We start from the raw sequence: 22,021 nt of genomic DNA, 5'->3' as shown, positions 1-22,021 counted from the left end.
TATCGTGTATGTTTTTCTTTTTTCTTCTCCTTCTTCTTCTTTAATAATGATCATTTCTCTCAAAATTGATAGAAGAAAGCACAACAGAGTTCATATCTAAGTTGAATATCATAGAGATGAAGTCCTCAAATTCTTCCTACAGTTTCATTGTAGATACGTTCTTCTCTAAACCAACGTGCCCCCAAAATAATGTATAGAAGCTAAAATAATGTCTATATTTATTAAACTAGTTGTAGTGCATGTGATTACTCAAAATCTTAGATATAGGGTAAGTGTTAATAAGATTTGAAGTGTGGATGAGGTAGTAACACGTCTTCTTTGTAGATTTTAAAATTTATTTTTTATATTATTTTAAGTCTAAATAAATTTGTAAATTTTATTATGACCATGAACTACTATGAATTTCAAGGATATGGGGTTCTTGTTGAGTATCAATAATGTTGGAATTATTTTTTTTTGTAGAAACTTAGCATGGCTGAATATTTTAAGTATTTGTGGTAGAAATCAAGCAAAGGTTTTGTAAATATTGAAAATTGAAGAAATGTAGCCACTATTACAATCTATCTTTACTTGTAAAATAATTAATTTTCAATTAATTCATCTTTTTTAGAATTAGCAAATAAAAAATTGGAGATTCCAAATTCTATTCTTGATTGGTGGATTCACAAAAATTTAGAGTTGGATATTCATAGCATATATGGATCTTGTTTGGAGATGGCAATTTTAGTCGATCTATCGGGTACTCAATCCGATCTAATCTGATTAGAATTTAGGATAGATATAGGTTCTAAAAAAATATCTGAAGTGTGTTAGGATCATATATAAGTAATGACATACCTTGTCTCCAATCCAATACAAAATAACCTTAATCTAAATTTATCTTTTAAAATTATAATTATTTTATAATATTTATATGATGAGTTCTTCATCTAACTCGATCCGATTCCTCTTATCTATTAGACTCTAATTGACTCGTACCTTTGCTTGATCTGAGCTGATCGGACCTGAGATGGGTTCAGGACGGATATAGATAGAAGTTTCTAACTATGGAGCATATATGGGTATTAGCTAATGTGACTGATATCTGATTTGTTACCATCCCTAATATCATTTGTTTCTTTCAAAATATTTTTTTATAAAAAAATTATCAATTCACTAAGAATGTATTTGGTCCACGATCGAAATTGAAATTAAAATGGAATCAGAATAGCCACATTTCCTGATATATTTAGTTTATGATTAAAATCATAATTAGAATGAAATTTGAATATAAGAAAAAAAATAAAAATTATATTTGTGATTGAGATAGTTTTATTTTTTTCAAAATTAGAATAGGAATAGGGCACCCTCAACCTTTAATGAAAGCCATTTTTTTTCATTGTGAGCCCCCACTCCTCCCAACAGACAAGCCCTGGCACCCTCAAATTAATTATATGTTACAAAATTCAGGCATATAAACATACCTTGCGTTTTTCTAATATTTTGACTATTTCTTTCAGCCTAGGTAACTGCGAAATTTGCAACAAGGGCAACATAAAACAAAACTTCTAGCGGCTTGCAGAAAGCCATTCACATGCAAGCGGACACTAACCGGTCCGTATCTTCGCAGCAGCATCTCTGCCGAATCAAACAGTCTTCTCTCGCCGACAAAAAAAACCCTAATTATTCTCTCCCCTCCTTCAGTTCTGACTCCAAAACCCGAGCTTTTTTTCGCTTCTGCAAACTCCCTTCCCTTCCCTTCGAATTCTCTCGTTGTCGTCCGGAAACCCTAGATTCCTCCTCCTCCTCTTCCATGGCGATCCGCTCGTCCCTTTGCTTCTGTAGACGCTAATTCCTCCATCATGGAGTCGATCCGATCCAAGGACCGAGCGGTCATCGAAGCCTTCGCCGAGTTCGATCCCGCGAAGTCCGCCGGCTTCCCTCCGTCCGTACCTCTCACGATCCGGTGCGTCTCTGTCTTCGCTGCATCGGATTCCCAAACCCTAGTCTATATCGGCACAGGTGGTGGAAAGATCATCTTGGTCTTGTTGAATCCATCATCAACTCTTAGTTCAGCTCCCAATCCAGCAACGGTAAATGGAAACGGGAAGGATTCCCCGGGTTCTGGTGTTGATTCGACGGAAGCTGTGGAATTTCTGAAAGCCGTGTCAGTCAGCAATCGTTTGATCGAATCTATTCACGTTCTGTCGGAGATTGGTAAAGTTCTTGTGCTCTCTGATGGGTTTTTGTTCTTGTTGGATCTTTTTCTCGCGCAACCCGTGCGGAAGCTGGGTTTTATCAAGGACGTGACGGCTGTCTCTAAGAGAATTCCGTGCCCGGAGTCATCTAGTTCGGATCCCTTGGGTGATGGAGTTCCGAAAGGTGAGATCTTGAGGACAGGGCAGAAATTTTTTCAGAAGTTAGGTGGAGGCATTAGGGCAAATGGGATAGGGTCTAGGATTTCCGAACCCCATAGAGGAGGTGCGAACAGTTGCATTATAGCAGTGGCAGCAGGGAAAAGATTGGTTTTGATCGAGTTCTTCTTACCTGGAAGCGGTGATGTGGACTCTGATAGTGGTGGTGTTTCGGTACTTCAGAAGGAAATTCTGGGCATTGATGGAGTCAGGACCATGGCATGGCTCGGGGATTCGATAATTGTTGGCACTTCAGATGGTTACATACTATTCTCCACCAGTGCTGGGAAAAGCACTCCAATCTTTATGCTTCCAGATTCTTCAGGCCCCCCTCGTTTAAAATCTCTATGGAGAAGCAAAGAGGTGCTGTTGTTGGTGGACAATGTTGGTGTGGTTGTCGATAGACTTGGTCAGCCAGTTGGCGGGAGCTTGATCTTTCAATACATCCCAGAGTCCATTGCAGAGATGTCTTCTTATGTGATTGTGGCAAGGGATGGTAGGGTGGATTTGTATAGAAAGAAAACAGGTGCTAATGTGCAGTCACTATCATTTGCAAAGGATGGTGTTGGTTCATGCATTGTAGCCATTGATGATCGAGGAAGTGGAGAGGTTGTTGTGGTTGCAACGCCTTATAAGGTAGGTAGGTTCATAGCTTTAAATCTTCCAAAGCTTCTCCTTGTTTTGGTTGAGTTTCATGTAATGAGATAAATGCTACTCCAATATAAAAGTAGGATCAAGGATCACCGATTCGAAATCGGATCTTGTGTTGGCCGGTCGGCAGTATGAGTGGTACTGGATCATGCTGGACCTGAACCGACAGAGAAACGTGGGATTAACCGGAAAGGAAAAGAGAGAAAAAGAGAGAGCGGGGAGGGAGAGTGTGGGAAGGAAAGGGAGGCCGACAGAGATGCTGGAGGGTCGGGTAGGTGACTAGAGGGCTACCGAGGCCTCCCGGGCTCCGCGGTTCTCTACGAGAGAAAATGAGAGTAGAGAGAAAGAGTGGGAGGGGAATGAAGAGGAGGGAGGGGAAGGTGGCCGGGAGGCCACTGGAGGGCCGTCGTGGCCGATGGATGGCCCAAAACAGCTTGCGGCCATCATGGGTTAGAAAAAGAGGCATAGCCCCTCTTTCGTCGTATTTTTTTAAAAAAGACAATGCATAGTGAAGTCCGCAAATCTTTTTTAAAAGGACGATATGTAGTGAAGCTGGCAATAGGTTTGCTAGCTTTACTTAAAAGCTGGCAAATCTAATGCCAGCTTCATTGCGTATCGTGTTTTTTAAAAAACATGAAGAAATAGGGGTTTCACCTTTGTTTCAAATCTACGGCAGCCATGTGGGCCGTCTGGCCACCATAGCGGCCCTCCGACAGCCTCCCTATCGCTTTCCACTCCCTCCTCTTCTCTTCCTTCCCCTCTTTCTCTTTCTTTGTATCTCGTGGAGGACTGTGGAGCCCCGAAGGTCTTGGTGGTCCTCCAACGGCCTTGATGGGCCATCGCCGGCCCTTCCCTGTCCTTGACTCTCCTCTTCTCTCTCTCTCTCTCTCTCTTCCTCTCTTTCTTTCTCTCTTGCTCCATTCTCGCAAGCGTTCCGAATCGAATATCCGAACCGTACCGGTTTGCCACCAGTATGGTTCGACATGTCCTAAATTGTCCGGTTCAGAGCTGTTCAGTGAACCATGAGTAGGATATTACTGTGCGTTATGTTTCGTCCTATCTGTAGACCATTTATGAAGCATAAGCATGTCTCTCTTTTTTCCTTATTTTTTTCTTTTTTTTTTCCTTTTAACATTTTTGAATGTGTATGGTGGGGTGGTGTTGGGGTTGGGGGTTTGTAGGGTTCCACTGATGGGTTAGAACTTTATATTATGAATCAGATGCCATTGAACAAAGAAAGGAGGCATAACATATTGAAGTAGGGAGGATGCAAAGAAGTTGATTCTGTTGAAAAATTATACACTTTGGGAACAAGATTTGCCTACCTACTCTTGATTGGTTGGGAGTGGGACAAGGTGGAGGTGGATTGGATGTTATTGGAAAGGTAAACAGAGGTATGCGATAAGCTAAAGACAATACTCTAAGATGACTTACAAAAATATGTAATTACACAAGCATCTCTTTAAGCCTAAAATTGGATTAAACATAAAAATAAATGCGGAAAACTCATTGGTGAATGGTTAGGGAGCTGATGAGAAGAAGGTTATGCAGGTCACTTCAAGCTACTTCCTGCATCTACAGAGGGAGCAAAGGTTAGTGTTAAATTGAAAAGACAAAGGACTGGTGGTGCCATAATGATGATTGGTATTTATTGAACTCTTGAAGTCCAATTTTGATATGGTGCAAAGTATTGTTTGAAATGGTAATGTATAGGGCAAGGGGGATGAATTTTGGTTCATCATTATTCTGTCGAAAGAAAATGTGAAACATGGCCAAGGAGGATGCTGCACGGATGGTTGATGGACTCCCATTGCAGGAGGACCTATAGAAACTCAATGATATTTGTATCACTCATTCCTTGTAAGGTGGTTGTTAGGCAGTGCAAGTATGAGGTAGAACATTTGTGGAAATTTTGATTATGTGGCCTGACATATAGGTAAAGCAAATGGTGTTCATATAGCAAATAGCTTTTGTAGCTTTGCAATGAAAATTCTGCAAGTGGAGGGATTTTTAATGCTTTTGAGAACATTGTTACTATGAAGCTCTAATTGGTCCCAAATTAAAAAGAGCATGCTGTTTTAACTACCTGTTTGATTTTCTTACTTTTCTTTTTCTGCGGCATAGTGCTGGTGGGGTGGGTTTAATTATATTATATGGTTAATAATCCTGAAAATAAGGATCCTATGCTTTGAGGAGCAAATGTTTCAAAGGATGCAGCTGTTATATTATTCAAATGTAGTCTTGCTGAAATGAAATTCCAGAATAGTAATTCGTAATTGTATGCTTCTTCTTCTTCTCCCTCTTCTTCTTTTTCTTCTTCTTTTTATAGCTTGTTTATTCATTTGTTTCTTAAAAAATTCTTTATGATGTGGAGCTTCTGTGTGTTAAATTGGCTGCTTCGTTATGCTTTTTTTTTTTTTTTTTTTGTGAATTTTGAACTTTTTCAAATAAGCGATGATAGTAAAAAAAGAGTGTTCTGTTCTATGTGTAATTAATAGAAAAGGTAAACTCATATTATGCATCCTTCTGGCATGACGAAACATTGATTTGCAGTTTGTTGATTGTTTTATCAGTTGCCTCTTTATTCTATCCTTGCTTTACATTAACACTATTATTATTTGACTTTTGCAGGCTCTTTGTTTCTGTAAAGTCTCTCCAGAAGAACAGATAAAAAATTTATTGAGGAAGAAGAATTATAAGGAAGCCATCTGTTTGATGGAAGAGTTTGAGTCTGAAGGTGAAATGACAAAGGAAATGCTTTCCTTTGTGCATGCACAAGTGGGCTTCCTGTTGCTTTTCGATTTGCATTTTGAAGATGCAGTAAATCATTTCTTGCTTTCAGAAACCATGCAGCCATCCGAAATCTTTCCTTTCATTATGCAGGATCCAAATCGCTGGTCACAACTGGTATATGGGTGCCCTTTGAATTCCGTTCAGTATTACTTCCATTTTGAATATCAATCTTCTCTGGATTATATGTATTCTGCCTAAGATTTTGAAGCCACTGCTGTTATATGATTAAATAGAAGAATTTTAAATTCAAACCCTAATTAAACTCATTTTATGCTTGTGAGAGCATGGAAATGGTTAGAAGGGCTGCTTATACCTTGTGTGAGTCTACTAATCCTTTAAATGTTTCAATTGACCTTGTCATTAATCTGGCAAAGAAAAATGAGGTTGCATTTATATTACAAGAAATTTACGTGGTCAAGTGACTGGATTGTGTTTCACAAAACAAGATTTTTCTTTATTATTTTCTCAATGTCATGCATTTAATTGCAAAATCTCAACTTCGAGCATACTTAGAATGAAATATAACTTCTTTGTAATATATGACATGCATGACATGCATGTCCAGTTGCTTATAGCTTTCTGATTATTTGAACAACATCTGGGGTTTATTTTCCCCATTCCTTCCTTTTTCTTCTTATTACATTTGTCACGTTTGACGATACATATTTCTTGACCAGTACATATAAGCATTTTAAGGGAAGTTTGTATCATACCATAGAAAGGTTTCACCATTTCTGGTCATAGTTGCAGTAGTAACTACTTCTAGAGATCAAGTCATATTTACCTGTCCTATGGGCAATCTTGTGTGGCTTTTAGTGCATTACTATAGTAAACAAATGCATATATTTCATACTTGTCTTTAGTCTTTTTTTGTCATTCAAGAAGTAAAGAAACATGTGTTCCAGGTTCCAAGAAATCGCTATTGGGGATTGCATCCTCCTCCAATGCCTCTTGAACAAGTCATTGATGATGGGCTGGTAGCCATCCAACGTTCTATGTTTCTCAGAAAAGCAGGGGTGGATACTGTTGCAGATGAGGATTTTCTTCTAAATCCACCGAGTAGAGCTGAGCTATTGGAATCAGCTATCAAAAATATAATCAGGTTTTTGTTATGAATGACATATTGGAGTCTCTTAATCCATTATTACATGGCAGTTCATTCTTTATCTATACGTTCTACCTGCTTGTGGTCTGTCAAGAGCTTTGACTTTTTTCCTAGAAATTAACTAATACTATTTTTTTACACGTGTAGGTATTTATGCATCTCTCGAGATAAAGATTTGATTCTTCCTGTGAAGGAAGGAGTTGATACTCTTCTGATGTACCTCTATAGAGCGCTAAATCTTGTTGGTGATATGGAGAAGCTTGCGTCATCCCAAAACAGCTGTGTCGTGGTATGTTTACCGTACATGTTTTTTTTTTTAAAAAATTACACTGTAGAGGTAACTTGAGGCATTTAGGTTGTGTATTAGTTGCACAATCAAACTTGAGTAGAGGCCTCAAGACCATGTACTATCTGTATATGTTGTTAAGCAGCGGGACCTTGTGTTCCTATGCATTGCAAAGAAGATAAGGATGTTGTCAGAAAGCTGCTTAAAGGATGACCCTGCAACTTGCATGGGCGGTGCAGGAGGAGTTAGAATCGTTGTTAGATGACTCTGGGCATTTACGGACGCTTGCATTCTTATATGCTAGTAAAGGGATGTGTTCAAAGGCACTTACCATCTGGCGTATATTGGCAAGAAACTATTCAACTGGACTATGGAAAGACCCGGCGGCTTCAGCAGAATGTGACTCTTTGGATATTTCTACAGATTCAATCTCCGGTCAGAAATCTGCTGCTAGTGAAGCAGCAAAGCTGCTTCAGGAGTCATCTGATCAAGACCTGGTTCTGGAACATCTTGGATGGGTCTGTGCACTTGGACCAATTTATTGAATTTTATAAACATTTACTAGATTAATTAAATATCCTGGTTTTCTACTGTATTAACCGCAGATGGCTTTTTTAACTTTAGATTGCAGATATTGATCAGGAGTTTGCAGTAATGGTTCTAACATCTGAGAAAAGGGTTAATCAGCTTTCACCTGGTAATTCTTATGTTTAATAGAACTGACTAGTTGATTGTTCTCTAGATATGCTATATTTTTTTCTCTTAACTATGATAACTCTTGATGTTCACCACCTATCAGGAAAACATTTAAGAACAAAAAAATTAAAAAATATCACATATAACATAATTTAATATCACGTATAACATATTTTAATATCACACACAACATATTTTAATATCAGATGATTCCTAACACTTATAAATTATAAAATCTGTTACCTACAGTGACGAAGCTTTGACATCATGCTTGCAAGAGAATGGTTACTATTGCCTCATCAATTTGTGTTGTATGTTTTTTGGATTTTTTGTTGCCACAACTTGTCTAAGCTTATATTCTCTAAAGTGTTTTTGGTTCAGTTCTTCACCAAGTTTCTTTAGTTCCTTTTGTTGGTCTTGCTCTCCACTTTTTTGACCTTTCTATTAGCAATTGTATTCCTCTCATTGGAGAAATCATAGGCCTTCATTGGATATGTCAAGCCACCTCAGATGATTTTTCTTTACACTTTCTTGCAGTGCTGCAAATCATCACCTTCCCCAATGTAAAACTTATGCTCTCCAGGATTACAGATTTTCTGTCTCATCATCCTTGTCCTTGTTATCCTCAGCTTGTGTTTGGGCTCTTTCCTGCATGCGAGCCATATGATAAAGCTTGGATAAGAACTCCAAGACCTTAGTCTACAAGCTTCATTTCATCTGTATGGGTATAGTTTATTATTGAACTAATGACAACTTCTAGATCCACATTTCACCTTTTACCTGCCAAGTTAATTCTGTTGTGATCTTACATCTGTCCATCATATTGTCTGGTAGAACTTTGATGCCAAGCACATTTTTCTTTGAAAAATTTATCTCTCTTTCTCTTCGTGTGTATCCACTCCAAGAATCTTGCTAATTCTTAACTTCACCATCATTTCCACCAAAGATACATTCTTCTCCTTTTTGGATGACAAAATCGGAAATCCCTTACTCTGTAGATTTTCTTTCATAATTACATCATACTGTTCAGTCCTTCCCTAGTCTCATCAACCAGATATCATTTATAAATGACATACATTTTCGGGTCATACTTTGAAGCTTCATACACTGTGGATCCATAAGATCTGGAGTGATAACCCTTGCTTGCTTTTCGCTTAGTGTAGAATTGAGGGCATTGCTTTTAGGGAGCACCTTATTGAATCCTGGTCAAATTCTCATGATGGTCTTTTAAGTTCTGTCATGTTAAAGAGCACTAATGATGTCTGGGACCTACTTTATGTGAAGAAATCTAATAAGAACAACACCTCTATATCATGCTATGTTTGTATGATTATGTAAATTCAAGCAACAATTTAGATGAAAATGACCAGATATTCAATTGGCATTTTCGCATCTGATATAAACAATTAAATTTTGAAGATTCTTTCGGTTTATAGTTAATTCAGAGATCATATTCCATATGGCCTTACATATCATGCTTTCCTGGAATTGACAACATTTGTTAATTTGCACAGGTATAGCACTTTATTATCACTTAAAAAGTTAGTAATATATTTTCCAATGGTTGCAGAAAAGGTACTTGCTGCAGTTGATCCGAAAAAGGTCGAGATTCAGCAGAGGTATTAATCAGTTAATACTGTGGTGTTGTTTTCACATTTGTGTACACATCAATTTTCTTTTTTTAATTAATAAAGAATTGATTGCAGTGGTATCTTCCTAATTTATTCTACATTGAAACAGCTGTGGAGCATTTATTGGTATCTCTCTGATTGGTATCCCTTTGTCAAGTTGTCACCCTTGCATGCATAACTTATTTAAGAAGCTCTTGGATGCAGTATCAGGTTGCTCAACATTTTAATGTCGAGGATGGTGCCACTTCTGGACATTCCTTTTAGCAGAAATTTCTGACTCATGTTGCTTAGGAATGTTTGTAGACTTGTTCTTCTAGTCTCAGGTTCTTTTGAATTAAAACTACATCATGAGAAGAAATATTTCAAAATCCAAGTCTCCACAAGTTTCATGTTGTCAATTGCATATCTTAAATATATACATTTTAGTGTTGAGGATGGTGCCACTTTTGTAGGGATGACAATGTGTAGGGTACTTGCAAAACTTGCCCTACCTGCATCCAAACCTGTTTAAAATCTTACTACCTAAACCCGCCACAAACCCGATTACAAAATTAGCCCAAAATCCTAAACCTGTCCCACTTAAAATCAGGTATACCCGCCAGGTACTCAAACCTGTCTGATGGGTTTAGTATCATACCATGGATTTGGTATCATATTCATGAGAATAGAACTCAGATTGAAAATTTTAGAGCCAAAGAAGAATCCTTTCAATCAAAAATCCCCCAAATCACACAAAGCATCATGCTTCTACCAAGATTAAGCTCTCAAAACCTCAAGGGACCAATCACACCGCCATGACTCCAACAAAATCCCATATGCTCGAGAAAAAACCCCAACCGGAACCTAACAAACCCCTCTGATCTCTCTCAAGTGCTCTCCTACCACGCAGATCTCCAAAAAAGAGAATGAAATGAAAAAAGAAGGAAAAGAAAAAAAAAATGATCAATCTATGTGGGGAAAAGGTCTTAACTTTCAATTTTTGCTGCTTTTCCTTTGTTTTCTTTTATTTTTCCTTTGTTTTTCCCCAGTGGTTCCTCTGGTCTCTCAGTCCTTTGGAGTCTCAATTGGGTGGGATGCTTGGAGTGGCTAGGCGATGATTCCAACTTTCCAAGGAGTCTTGATTGGGTGGGAGGCTTGGAGTGGTGGCCGATAGGGAAGGCTTAGACGATAGCTAGGATTTTATGTTAGTGTTTATATGTAAATGGGTTCAAGTAGCAGGTACCCGGGGGGCAAATCCTAAACCCATCCTAAATCCGTTTGGTTTTAAATTTTGAATCCCAAACCCTATAAGGTATTCTAAATCGGTCCTATTAGGGTTTGGGACCGATCGGGTACTCGGAAATACTTGCCTGACTGCCATTCCAACACTTTTGGATAGGATTTACCATATCGGTCCGAACCGATCGATATGGGGTGAACCGTGCCGGACCAGCAGCTAGCCGGTCCGGTTCGGACTGTTTTTTTTTTTGAAAAACAAGGGGAGCCGGACCAAGCTGGTCTGTTCGGTCCGGTATGCTACCTGAATCGCCCGAATCGGATAGTTCAGTCTGGTTCGGTGCGGTACGGATTCGGTTCGGTATGGTTCAATATGGTTTTTTTTTTTTAAAGTGGTGGTGGGTGGAAATTTTTTTTTTGATTTTTTAATATTGGTATAGGTTGGTATGGTACTGTACCGTACCGAGTAAGAACCGGTACGGATCTCGGTACCGGTTCCTGAAACCTTGCTTTTGGATATTCCTTTTAGCATAGATTTCTGATGCATGTTGCTTAGGAATGTTTGTCCACTTGTTCTTCTACTCTCAGGTTCTTTTGAATTAAAGCTACACCATGAGAAGAATATATCAAAATCCAAGTCTCGATGAGTTCCATGTTGTCAGTTGCATGTCTTAGATATATTCATGGATCATGAACAAGTTAAAGAATCATTGCATGGCCATTTATGATTGCGAGAGAGGGAGAGAGTCAAGGAGCATTCTCATTGCATACGATCTTTTATCAGCAGTTTCAAATTTCAGTCTCGTCTCATTTGAACAATTTATAAATGTTTGTGATTTGTGCATAATTTATCTTTATTGATAAGCTTATCCTGTAGTTTAGAGCTTTATGATTGGAATTAATTTTGTGTAGAATTTGTTTTTGCTACATGTAATCCATATTCTTAAACTATGTTAAAGTGGCTTCCTGTAATCCATATCTGTAAACTATATGAAAGTGGCTTATTTTCCCAATTTTCAATTCAAAAGATACCCTGACTAGATTACTTCATTCAAAAATTTAAAAATATTTTATAATAACCCCAATTAGATTTCTCTTTTAAAAAGTTGAACATGAGAAACTTCTATAGGAGGGATTCCAAAAACTTCTAAAAAAGAAATCTTAGTATATTTGAACTCTGGAAATTTTCAAGATAGGAGGAAAAGTACATATAATGTGCCAAAAAAAATTATAGGTGGTCTTTGTATAATTTAAATTTTTCCAAATCTAAAATCTTTAACAGTCATGTGCATCTACATGCCGCATGTGCCATGTGCATTATAACTAGTCAATGAAATGTTCATTTACTGCATGTTTGCAGCTAGTTATTGTTGCCCAATCCTGGCTACATATGGTAAATCATGTGCTGTGAAAGAGATTGTCAGTTCATTTCTGTACTTCTCATAAACATACCAAGTTTAGGTCAAAAGTTTATATGAAAATTGGTATTCTATATTGACTGGTTAATTTTGATAAAGATTGTGCTTTCTGCCTAAACTTTTAGCTGATATATGTAAAATATTGTAGATATTTGCAGTGGTTGATTGAGGATCAAGACTCGGACGACACTCAATTTCATACTTTATATGCTGTTTCTCTTGCTAGATCAGCACTAGAAATAGTGGAATTGGACTACAGCAGTGAGGTTAATGATGCTAGAAATCATCAGGAGGTGATTTTGGTTTCGGATGTTGAAAATGCAAACCATTGCAGGTATCCGGTCAGGGAGAGATTGCAGTTATTTTTACAGGCTTCAGACTTGTATGATCCAGAAGAAGTACTTGATGTGATAGAAGGATCAGAGTTATGGCTGGAAAAGGTTATTGCTTATTACCCTTCATAGCAACTTAGTCTTGGAACAACTGTTAACTAGAGTTGTGTCTTATTTTGCTTATACACTGATTGTTCATATAATTTCGCATAATTCCACATTTATGTCAAAATATTAAAACATATATTTACTATGTTTTGAGTCGCACTCTGAACAGCTTATGTTCAGTTATCTGAATATTGATTATGTTTGCTATTTGTGGTTTTGCTTTGGTCGATATGTTGCAAGTATATGTGCCATAAGTTCACATTTTGTTTCTCATGTCTATGGCCAAGTGCCTTACCAAGCATCCAGAGTCAAGTGATTAAAGAAAATGGTGGCTCTAGTCTCTTCTTTATCAGGCCACAAACAAGTATACTACCTTGCAATATCTATGACCCTGATAGCCGTAGCCAGTAATAAACTAGCAGTTTTAACTTTTAGCTTATGCAACAAGCAGAAGGGCCCCACACCTTTATTTTTTTAGCCAAATTGAGGATCAAACCAGTCTGCAGAGAAACCTTCTACTAAGTCCGTTAAACACAAGCGTGACTTTTATTAAAACATTTCACATTCAAGACACTACCATGTTATGCATATTCCTTACTTCAGCACCTTCCCCCCAACCAAAACCATATTCTTGCTATGAGAAGAAAAAGAAATCCAACCATGTTTTATTTGTCAGATATAATACCATATAATTTGAGTTGGCATTATAGGACATGCTATACCATGGTGAGTATTGATATGCACAAATCAATACAAATGCAATGCCCAAAATCACAACATGATGAAGAGGAATGCATCAAGATGGTAAATCGCTAACTTCTAGATGTGTAGAGTGCTCCACCTTGTATAAGTCATTTGACGTTGGTGGACCCGGCACTATGCTGTTTGCAATTGTGTGAAAGTAAAACATCATAAAAAAATCTTGGAAATTCTACAGTCTCAAATTGTTGTTTTTGGTCTTAAATATTAGTATATGTTATTTGATCATTGTCGCATCTAACACTGAATTTTGTGACACCAGTTGTCTCAACGTGCAAAGCTTGTATTTTCTTCTCTGGTATGTCAGTAATTTCATGTGGGACCTTCTCAGATATCTAAATGGCAGCGTTAACGTACTTATGATATCCTAAATCAGAGATTGTCTCTTCTGTTATTGCCAATAATCAGTATATGCATCCATGTCTAGAACGCTATTTGATACTCAAAGAGTGTTGTTTGAGAACTTTTGCTTTCTTGGTCAATTTATTCTGAGTGACATATGACAGCTTTTGTTGTTTCATTCAGTTTTGCTTAATAGCATTTCTATTTCTATGATTAAGACTAGTTAATTGGTTGACTTATATATGTATAATTTTGTCTGTTGGATATTCTGTTGTAAATTTTAGGTTGTAATAGGTATGTGCTCACTCTTGTTAGCTGCATGTAACAGGCAATCCTGTACCGGAAGATGGGGCAAGAGACAATGGTACTGCAGATTCTGGCCTTGTAAGAGTCAAACAGATAGGATGCCTTAACAGATTTCAATCATAATAGAAGAATTGCAATTTGCTTGTCAATATTTTACCAGTCAGCATGATAGAGGAATTGCAATTTGTTTGTCAATATTTTACCAGTCAGCCCATATGCCTTTGCCTGATTTTCTAGTTATGTCTGATTCTTTTGTGCTGAAGGAAACTGGAGGATTGTGAAGCTGCTGAACAATATTGTGCAGAGATTGGTAGAAATGATGCCTATATGCAGTAGGTTTTTGTCCATTTCTTAATGCATTCTTAATGCACTTTTTTTGTTAATCATATAATAAAGTCTGTAATTTCTCACAAGTTCACATTTTCCCTTCATGTGCTTTGTCCCTCAGGTTGCTGGATATGTATTTGGATCCGCTGGATGGCAAAGAACCCATGTTCAAGGCTGCAGTTCGTCTTCTCCATAATCACGGGGAATCTCTAGATCCACTTCAAGTGCTGGAGGTACCAAACTTGATGCATTCTTATACTAGAAACATGCCTATTCACCTGCTAGGAATCCAGAGAACTAGAAGTAATATAATTTTTTTCCTCATCCAAGTGGCACCAAATAATGCATCCCATGTCTGACATAAATAACAAGAAGGTTTCTTTTTCTTTTTTTTTTTTTTTTTGGATTTTAACGTGGAGAATGTTCTATTGCAAATTGAGACAAATTGTGATAAGGCAAAAAGGTCTAATTTTGATTGCTTAAACACCTTGTGCATCATACCCTACACATCAAGTTGTCTTCCAAACCTCATTAGCTAGAATTTCTTCATCTTCAATTAGCACAACCTGGAGGATGTTTCATGGCACATAAATTTGCATGCATTTCATAGTTGTCAAATAGCCTAGGCAACCCTAGGCGATGGACCATCCTAAAGCCTATGCAATTAGGCAACTGCCCAGGCAACATGATTTGTAAAAATTTTGCAAAATAACTTATGCCTTCATAAATTTCAATTATTGAACAGAATTGCACTGTTTTCAAGAAATTATCCATATGAAATGATCCTAAGGTTCATTGGTAAAACTAATACCAGGATTCTATGTAAAACATAACATTTCCAAGTCCTTCACAGTTTTATTGTGTATGATAGACTTATAGGAATGAAGTTAAAGGGTTAAAAAAGAACAAACGAAAAAAGAAAAAAAATGGCTAAGGTTTTTTTTTATAGAAAAAGGCAACATATGTAAACTATATTGGTTGTACGTGATCTTAACATTAGTAAGTTACACTACTAATGTAAGAAAATGCAAAGAGCCTAGAAATAGAGAATAGTACAATTTTAAAAATAGCAGAATAATGAAACAAATAAGTTAACAACATTTTTCTAAAAGAGCCAACAAAATGAAATTTCACTAAATAGCTGATTGACTTAGAAATGGTTACAGAAATTCCCCTGTTAATGCCAATATAACAGCACAGTAGATAAAACCTGATTCAAACATGTATTTTGGAATTCCAAATCATAGTCAAACTAAAGAATCTTCCATTATCAATCGGGAAAACATAAAAGATTATCAAAATCTAGCAGAAAAGATATATTCTATTGGTGACATTGGTTGTATCTCCAAGGGGGGAAGGAAATAGAGAAACAGAGAGAGGAAGAGAGGAGAGGGACAGAAAGAATCTCTAATTAGTGATGAGGAATCAGTGAGCATGCTCCCTGGATTAGTCTCTTGAAGCTCCCTAAAAACATGGCCCTTCACAGAACATTTCTTGGATAATCCCCAGCACACTCCGTGCTGAGCAGAGGTGAAACTCTAATTAGTAGAGCATTTCTATATAACTATATATAGAGGATTTTTTTTTTCGGGTTGGGGGGGTTACAATGGATCTCGATTAAGAGCTGTTCCTTGCCAATCCTCAACGCCCTCGTGTCATCTGAAGAGTGGAGTGGAATGGAGCCTACTTCTAGCCCAGGTAGTATAGCAGAGATGGAAGGACGAGAGGGCTACAGTGTGATGGCGTGTTTTATTATTTTGTATTTATCTATTAATATCTGATGGGGTTGAGTCAAGCCTAGGCTCAATTGGTTGGGTTGATCTAGCACTAGGCTGGGTTGGGTGAGCATCTGATGGATATAGGTGGCCCAGTTGATTCCTAATAGCCTAGGCAGATGTCCTGTTTCGTAGGCCAGTGCCTAGGTCTTGGCCTAGGCACCGTGCACCTAGTTGGATGCCTAAGCGACTACCTAGGTGCCTAGGCACCGGACTATAACAACTATCTATGTATTTCTGGTTGGAGCAAGATTAAGTTTTATTAGAAGTCCAGCCATCTTTAACCTGGTCAATGCTTGAATTTTGTTGTGCGAGTAGCTTGCCTTAAGTGGTTACGGTATTGAGTTTTGACAAGGCTGCAACCTTTGATTTAGAATTAATAGGCTTAGGTGTTGTTTGGCATCACTTTCATCTTTTTTATTTTGAGAAATCAAAAAAATAAAAATTTTGTTTCAATTTTTCTTATTTGTAAAAAAATATATAAACATATTTGGTAAAGTCAATTAGTTTTTATAAATAAACATATTGATGCTGATGGGCACGATGGTAGTTACAGCAGAGATAGTGGAGACAGTGATGTTGGTGGTAGGTATGATGATGATATAGTGGAGATGGTGATGATGACAGTGATGGTGTGGTGGAGGCATGGTGGTAGCGGTGGCGGTGATGACAATAGTGATAATGGCAAGGGCACCAATGATGTGGAGGCAACAACTATAGTGATGGTGGTGTGGAGGCAATGATGGTAGTGATAATGATGGCGATAGTAGTAGTGATGGAAGTATTAACGATTTAGTGAGGTGGTGATGATGATCGTGGTGGTGACAATAGTAGTAGTTGCCAAGGCAGTGGCAGTAAAAATTATGATATTTTGTTTTTAAAAATATTGAAAGTAAGGATTTCTTACATTCAATTTTTGTAGAATTAATGAAAGCAACTACTAAGAAATAGAAAATAAAAATAGTAGTATCAAACATATTTTTGGTCTCAATTTTTGTACTTTTGTTTTTGAAAATAAAAAATAAGAAATAAAGGCAATGCCAAACATATCCTTAGAAGAACTATACTGCCATATTTTTGGTGAGTCATAATCCTATTCCCTAGTATAAGGATGTAAAGCAAGGTTGGTCGTACCACCCCAAACTATCTAGTTTGGGGTATATCGAATCAAACTAGTGGGAAATTGGGACTGTTCACCTTGTTGGCTAAAAGAAACACAATTCTAACCATTCAATTAAATCGACCGTGCCCTTCCCATGTTTCACCCTCCCATCCTCTACAGTCACACAAGAGAAGCACCCCCCCCCTTCCGACCTCGCAATGAAGGCCCCTCTCCTTCAGTTGCATGAGAGATGCAGGCTCCTATTTGATCATCCACTCCTCCTCACTCAATTGTCATTGGTAAGCATTCCTTCTCCCTCTCCCTCTCCTCCCTCTCTCTCAATCTATTAGGATTAGGGTTAAGGTTTCCCTCAGCCCTCCCTCTTCTTCTCTCTCTTCCACCCTCTCCCTCTCCCTCTCTCTCTCTCCTTCCTGATGACGATGGCAAGGGCTTTCAAGCCCCCCATCTCTCTCGCTCCCCCTCCCCCTCCCCCTCCCCCTCCCTTCCTCTCTGACTCTCTCTTTTCCTCTCTCTCTTGCTCCCTCTCCCGCTCTTGCTCCATCTCTCTCTATTACGTATATTTTAGAATGGCATGTTATGGATCTGTACCATGCTAAACCAGTCTCTGGCCATATGATCTCTGATATTGGTTTGGTGAACCTTATTGTAAAGTTTCATGTGTCATGTCTGTAGCAGCCAAGGGTTGGCCCATTGCATTGAAATGTATCATACCCATGCTCAGCATTGTCATGCAACTTGATGGAAAGGCAGATTGCTGGAAGATAAGCTTTAGACATGCCAAATTTTTTTTGTCTTACCAAATTTTATCTATTGTAGTTCTCTCATCTTGTGGATTTGGAAATAAGCTTCCTAGATATCTTTATGTTAACATACATTTTATCATATGCAGAAAGTGACGAAGTTAATTTTTTTGGTGTCACCAAAATATAATGCTTTGCAACCTAAAGTTTCCTTATTTATCACATAATGATTACGATATCCTGCTTGATGATGGTGTTTTGGTGTGCCTGGGTGTCTGCATGTGGCTCATCATAAATTTAGAATATGACTTGTCTATATGTTCTTGTTTCAACTTCTGTTTAGAATTCCACAGCCTTATGTCACAACCATATTAAAAATTTGGTGATTTTAAATATTGCCTCAACATATAATTATTCCAGGAATAACTGCTATTATATCTGTAATTTGCATTGCAGAAATTATCTCCTGAAATGCCTCTCCAGCTTGCAGCAGATATAATATTGAGAATGTTGAGAGCTCGAGTTCATCACCATCGCCAAGGACAGGTAAAGTTCTCACGCTAAGAGATATGACACAAGTTTATTACTTTTAATGTTTCAACCCGGGGAAATTTGTCTATGGCAATCCTCCAATTTTGGTCCATGGATTTAGGTGTGTATAAGAATTTGTTGCTCGATCGAAGTATATTCCATTATGCTGCGTTGAACGGCCTACCTTATTTATGATTCTTTTTGCATGTTACTATTGATTCGGCTTCATGATTTGTGATTGTTATATTCCTGATGCACCATCAGATAGCTTATGAGAAAACAAAGTCAACTGCATGTAACCAAGAATAGACATCATCTCACCCGAAAGCTTTTCTGGTTATGCTGCAAGGTTCATATTGTTTTGTTCCATCCTCCATGCTGTTTTACATTTACATGAATCCATATCCTAGACAGAAAATCATCATCATAATTATGGCAAATATGTTCTGCTTCATCTATGCCCTCTTCAATGTTTAGTTTCAAATATGCTGAATTCTCCCCTTTCAGCTGGTGTTTTAGATCCTCACACAACATAAATTCTGATAATTTCCTCCATTATTTAGTCATTTCAATTAAATTGGAAGATCCACTTTCAATGGTCATATCTATCCTTGATTTTTGCATGTAAAATCATCTTTTCTGGCTTTGTATATGCCCACTTCAAGATATTTCATATGTGCTCATCCTTATCACATATACTCTCTGAAGGCTGTCGTTGCTTTTTTAAGTTTTCAATTGACACCAGGCAACATGTATTTCCTGTAATGATTACAATGTTCTGATGCAACATCTGATGGTAACATATCCAGTAGCATGGACCCCTCCATCTACCTAGTTTGGCTCTGTTGAATTCTGCATTTTTCTTTTCATTATCAACAATATAGACAAAATCATGAATATATCCTTTTGAATGTTGTATAAATTGTACACAGAGACTTCAAATAGGCATTCATCTTTATGTCTCTAAACTTGCATGATATATTTTATCTAGCTTTAATGGCTTTACTCCATCACTTCTAAATAGGTACTTCCTGTCTGGCAGTCAGAATTGGCTCTAGTCCATAAGAGGATAAAACCCACATGAATTCAGCATATTTTTCTTTCAATGTCGAGATAAAAGAGATGAATAAGGCCTGTTATCTTTTCCAGTGTAACTGAAGCTGAAAACCCACAACCGTACCAAAACTATTTAGAATTGTCTACTGCATGCCTTTAGCAGCATATCCATTTAGGATGCACCCACGCCTCTCCTCTGCACCCGGCAGCCTGCCCCAAAAAGGAAAAGCAAAAAAAAAAAAAAAAAAAAAAAGACTCTTGTTGCTCTGTCATACCTTTATATTTGAACAAAATAATGTCAGATGCTTTTCTAGATGAGACAATTGCATAGGTCACTATCTCCTGGCTGAAGGAAAAAGGGGAAAAAAATATGGAATGCTGACTATGTGCATTCTCCCAGACCAGATGGTCACCAAGTGCCAGGCAAGTATGTTGGGAATGATTCATGTATCTTTCAAGGTTTCTTTTCAGATTTCTCTTACCAACAAAATGTTCCATGGTGCAATCTCTTTATTATGATACAACAGCCATTTTTTTAAAAGAAAAAAAAAAATCAGATTACTGGTATCGGTTAAAATATTTATGCCTTTAGCCACTTGTGTCCGAATTTTCATTTGGGTTGCTTTGAGACGGGCTAATGGGTCTGGTGGAATGTTTTATTTATAAAATATGAATTAAGGTTTTTGGTCTCATAATCTCATTGGATATCTGAAAGTTCCCAGTTAAAAGGTAAGTGACAATGCAGCATTAGTTTCTTCCTCATTGCTGGGAATTTCTGATAGCATTTCTTTTCAATTCTAGTCATGGCAATACATTAAAATGATTAGTTTTGTTGATTCCTGGACAGACTTGCTTGTACATATATCTTGCTCTTTTTATGCATTACAGTCCATGCTTAACTGTTATAATACTTGCTATCTGATGAAGAAAATTTTAACATTCTTTTGGATGGGCATGGTAGATTGTTCATAATCTATCACGTGCAATAAGACTAGATGCTCAGTTGGCAAGATTAGAGGAGAGATCGAGGCATGTTCAAATAAATGATGAAAGTATTTGTGATTCTTGTCACGCTCGCCTCGGTACCAAGCTCTTTGCAATGTATCCAGATGATTCAGTTGTTTGTTACAAGGTATGCAGAGTCCAACAATTTGAATATCAATCAGCACCATTAGTGAACTAATGAAATTGTTAGATAACGGCCTCAGGATCTCATGTGCATAGGGGGAATATATTTGCTTTTCGGCACACTTTTAAAACAAATGCTTTCATTTGGGATGTGAAACATAAGTATGCTCTGTATCTGTGCATTTTTTGGTAAATGGATTTTCTGAGACTATCCTGCTTACCTTTTACAGTGTTATCGTCGCCAAGGGGAATCAACATCAGCTCGTGGTCGTAACTTCAAGCAAGATACCGTTTTTAAAGCAGGGTGGCTTGTAAGCAGATAATCAGGGGACATCTTTTGCTTGGTCAAGGTTTCTGTTCAGGTACCTAGTTATCTTGGGGCCTAAATCAGAGTCAAAGGTGGCCTACTCCACATCAACAGAACATCTTTGGTCGGACTTTACACCAGTTCCTTTCCAGCATATGCTATCACCAGCGAAGCTTCATTCTGCTAATTTGAAGAAGGCATGGTTGCTCATGCTATGATATTGGAAGATCTGCATTTTGATTTGGTGATGAGAATGATGATGGATTTGTTAGGCCATGCAGCATCCTATGATGGAGTTTCAGCTGTCGTGTTTGCACAGCAATCGTCAAAAACTAGTTCAAGATTTACATGGCAAATGTTAGATGCCTATTTATATTGTGGTGCCATTCCAGTTATGAATTTTGGAGGGAGAATTGTACACAACGGTCAACCAACAACATCATTCATAGTTTTCTCAAAAAAGAATGTCATGGATAGTATATTATCAATGTCAATCTATATCCATAATGCTTCTAGAGCATTTTCATATCTTTTATATCCAACTCTTCTACTCTCACATAATCTATTAATGGACACTGTTGAAAGTATATGAAACAATATTTTCGGTATATAGATGTGACAATATTTTTCTCCTTGGATTTTTCATGACAGTTGCTAATCAAACTTTTTCTTACAGTTATTTGTGCAGTGAGAGAGGTCTTCCGCAGTCTATGGGAGCTTTATACGATAAAGGAATGATATCGGATTTCTGCTTGATTTCTTAGTTCAGCCGAGGTATCCTAGCAGCAATAATGTAAGAATGATGGCCGTATGGATGTCTGGGGAGCCCGGTTTTTACTCGCTATTGAAAAAAAAAAAAAAAAAAAAGATTGAGATAAAATATTTGAATGAGATATTGGGAATGAAATGAAATCGTAAGATGGGTGTTTGTAGCTGAGGAGGAACATACCTAGGATGATTAACGTTTGAAATTCATGCAGGTTAAAAATTTTATATGCA

General features: G+C 37.5%; 1 protein-coding gene across 3 annotated transcripts; it reads left to right on the top strand.

Moving 5' to 3' along the window:
* The first annotated feature begins 1,562 nt into the window (after positions 1 to 1,562).
* Positions 1,563 to 21,557, top strand: LOC105051515 (vacuolar sorting protein 3). Of its 3 annotated transcripts, none has more exons than XR_002165517.3 (14): positions 1,563 to 3,029; positions 5,676 to 5,951; positions 6,743 to 6,939; positions 7,090 to 7,231; positions 7,468 to 7,746; positions 7,853 to 7,925; positions 9,495 to 9,543; positions 12,337 to 12,628; positions 14,058 to 14,113; positions 14,299 to 14,367; positions 14,484 to 14,595; positions 18,457 to 18,546; positions 19,556 to 20,719; positions 20,946 to 20,975. XR_002165517.3 is itself a non-coding variant. In XM_073242988.1 (14 exons), exons 1-14 carry the CDS (start codon positions 1,842 to 1,844, stop codon positions 21,036 to 21,038), a joined length of 2,901 nt encoding a protein of 966 aa, XP_073099089.1. In that variant the 5' UTR covers positions 1,564 to 1,841; the 3' UTR covers positions 21,039 to 21,557. The 3 variants fall into 3 exon arrangements, 2 of the variants coding, with proteins under 2 accessions (XP_073099089.1, XP_010930300.1); XM_073242988.1 differs by having other exon boundaries at positions 1,564 to 3,029; positions 12,523 to 12,628; positions 20,549 to 20,719; positions 20,946 to 21,557; XM_010931998.4 differs by having other exon boundaries at positions 1,565 to 3,029; positions 20,549 to 20,719; positions 20,946 to 21,557.
* Positions 21,558 to 22,021: the final 464 nt, after the last annotated feature.

The sequence above is a fragment of the Elaeis guineensis genome, chromosome 9 (assembly GCF_000442705.2).
Source record: "Elaeis guineensis isolate ETL-2024a chromosome 9, EG11, whole genome shotgun sequence".
Lineage (NCBI taxonomy): Eukaryota > Viridiplantae > Streptophyta > Magnoliopsida > Arecales > Arecaceae > Elaeis > Elaeis guineensis.
This window is presented reverse-complemented; position numbering and strand designations above follow the sequence as displayed.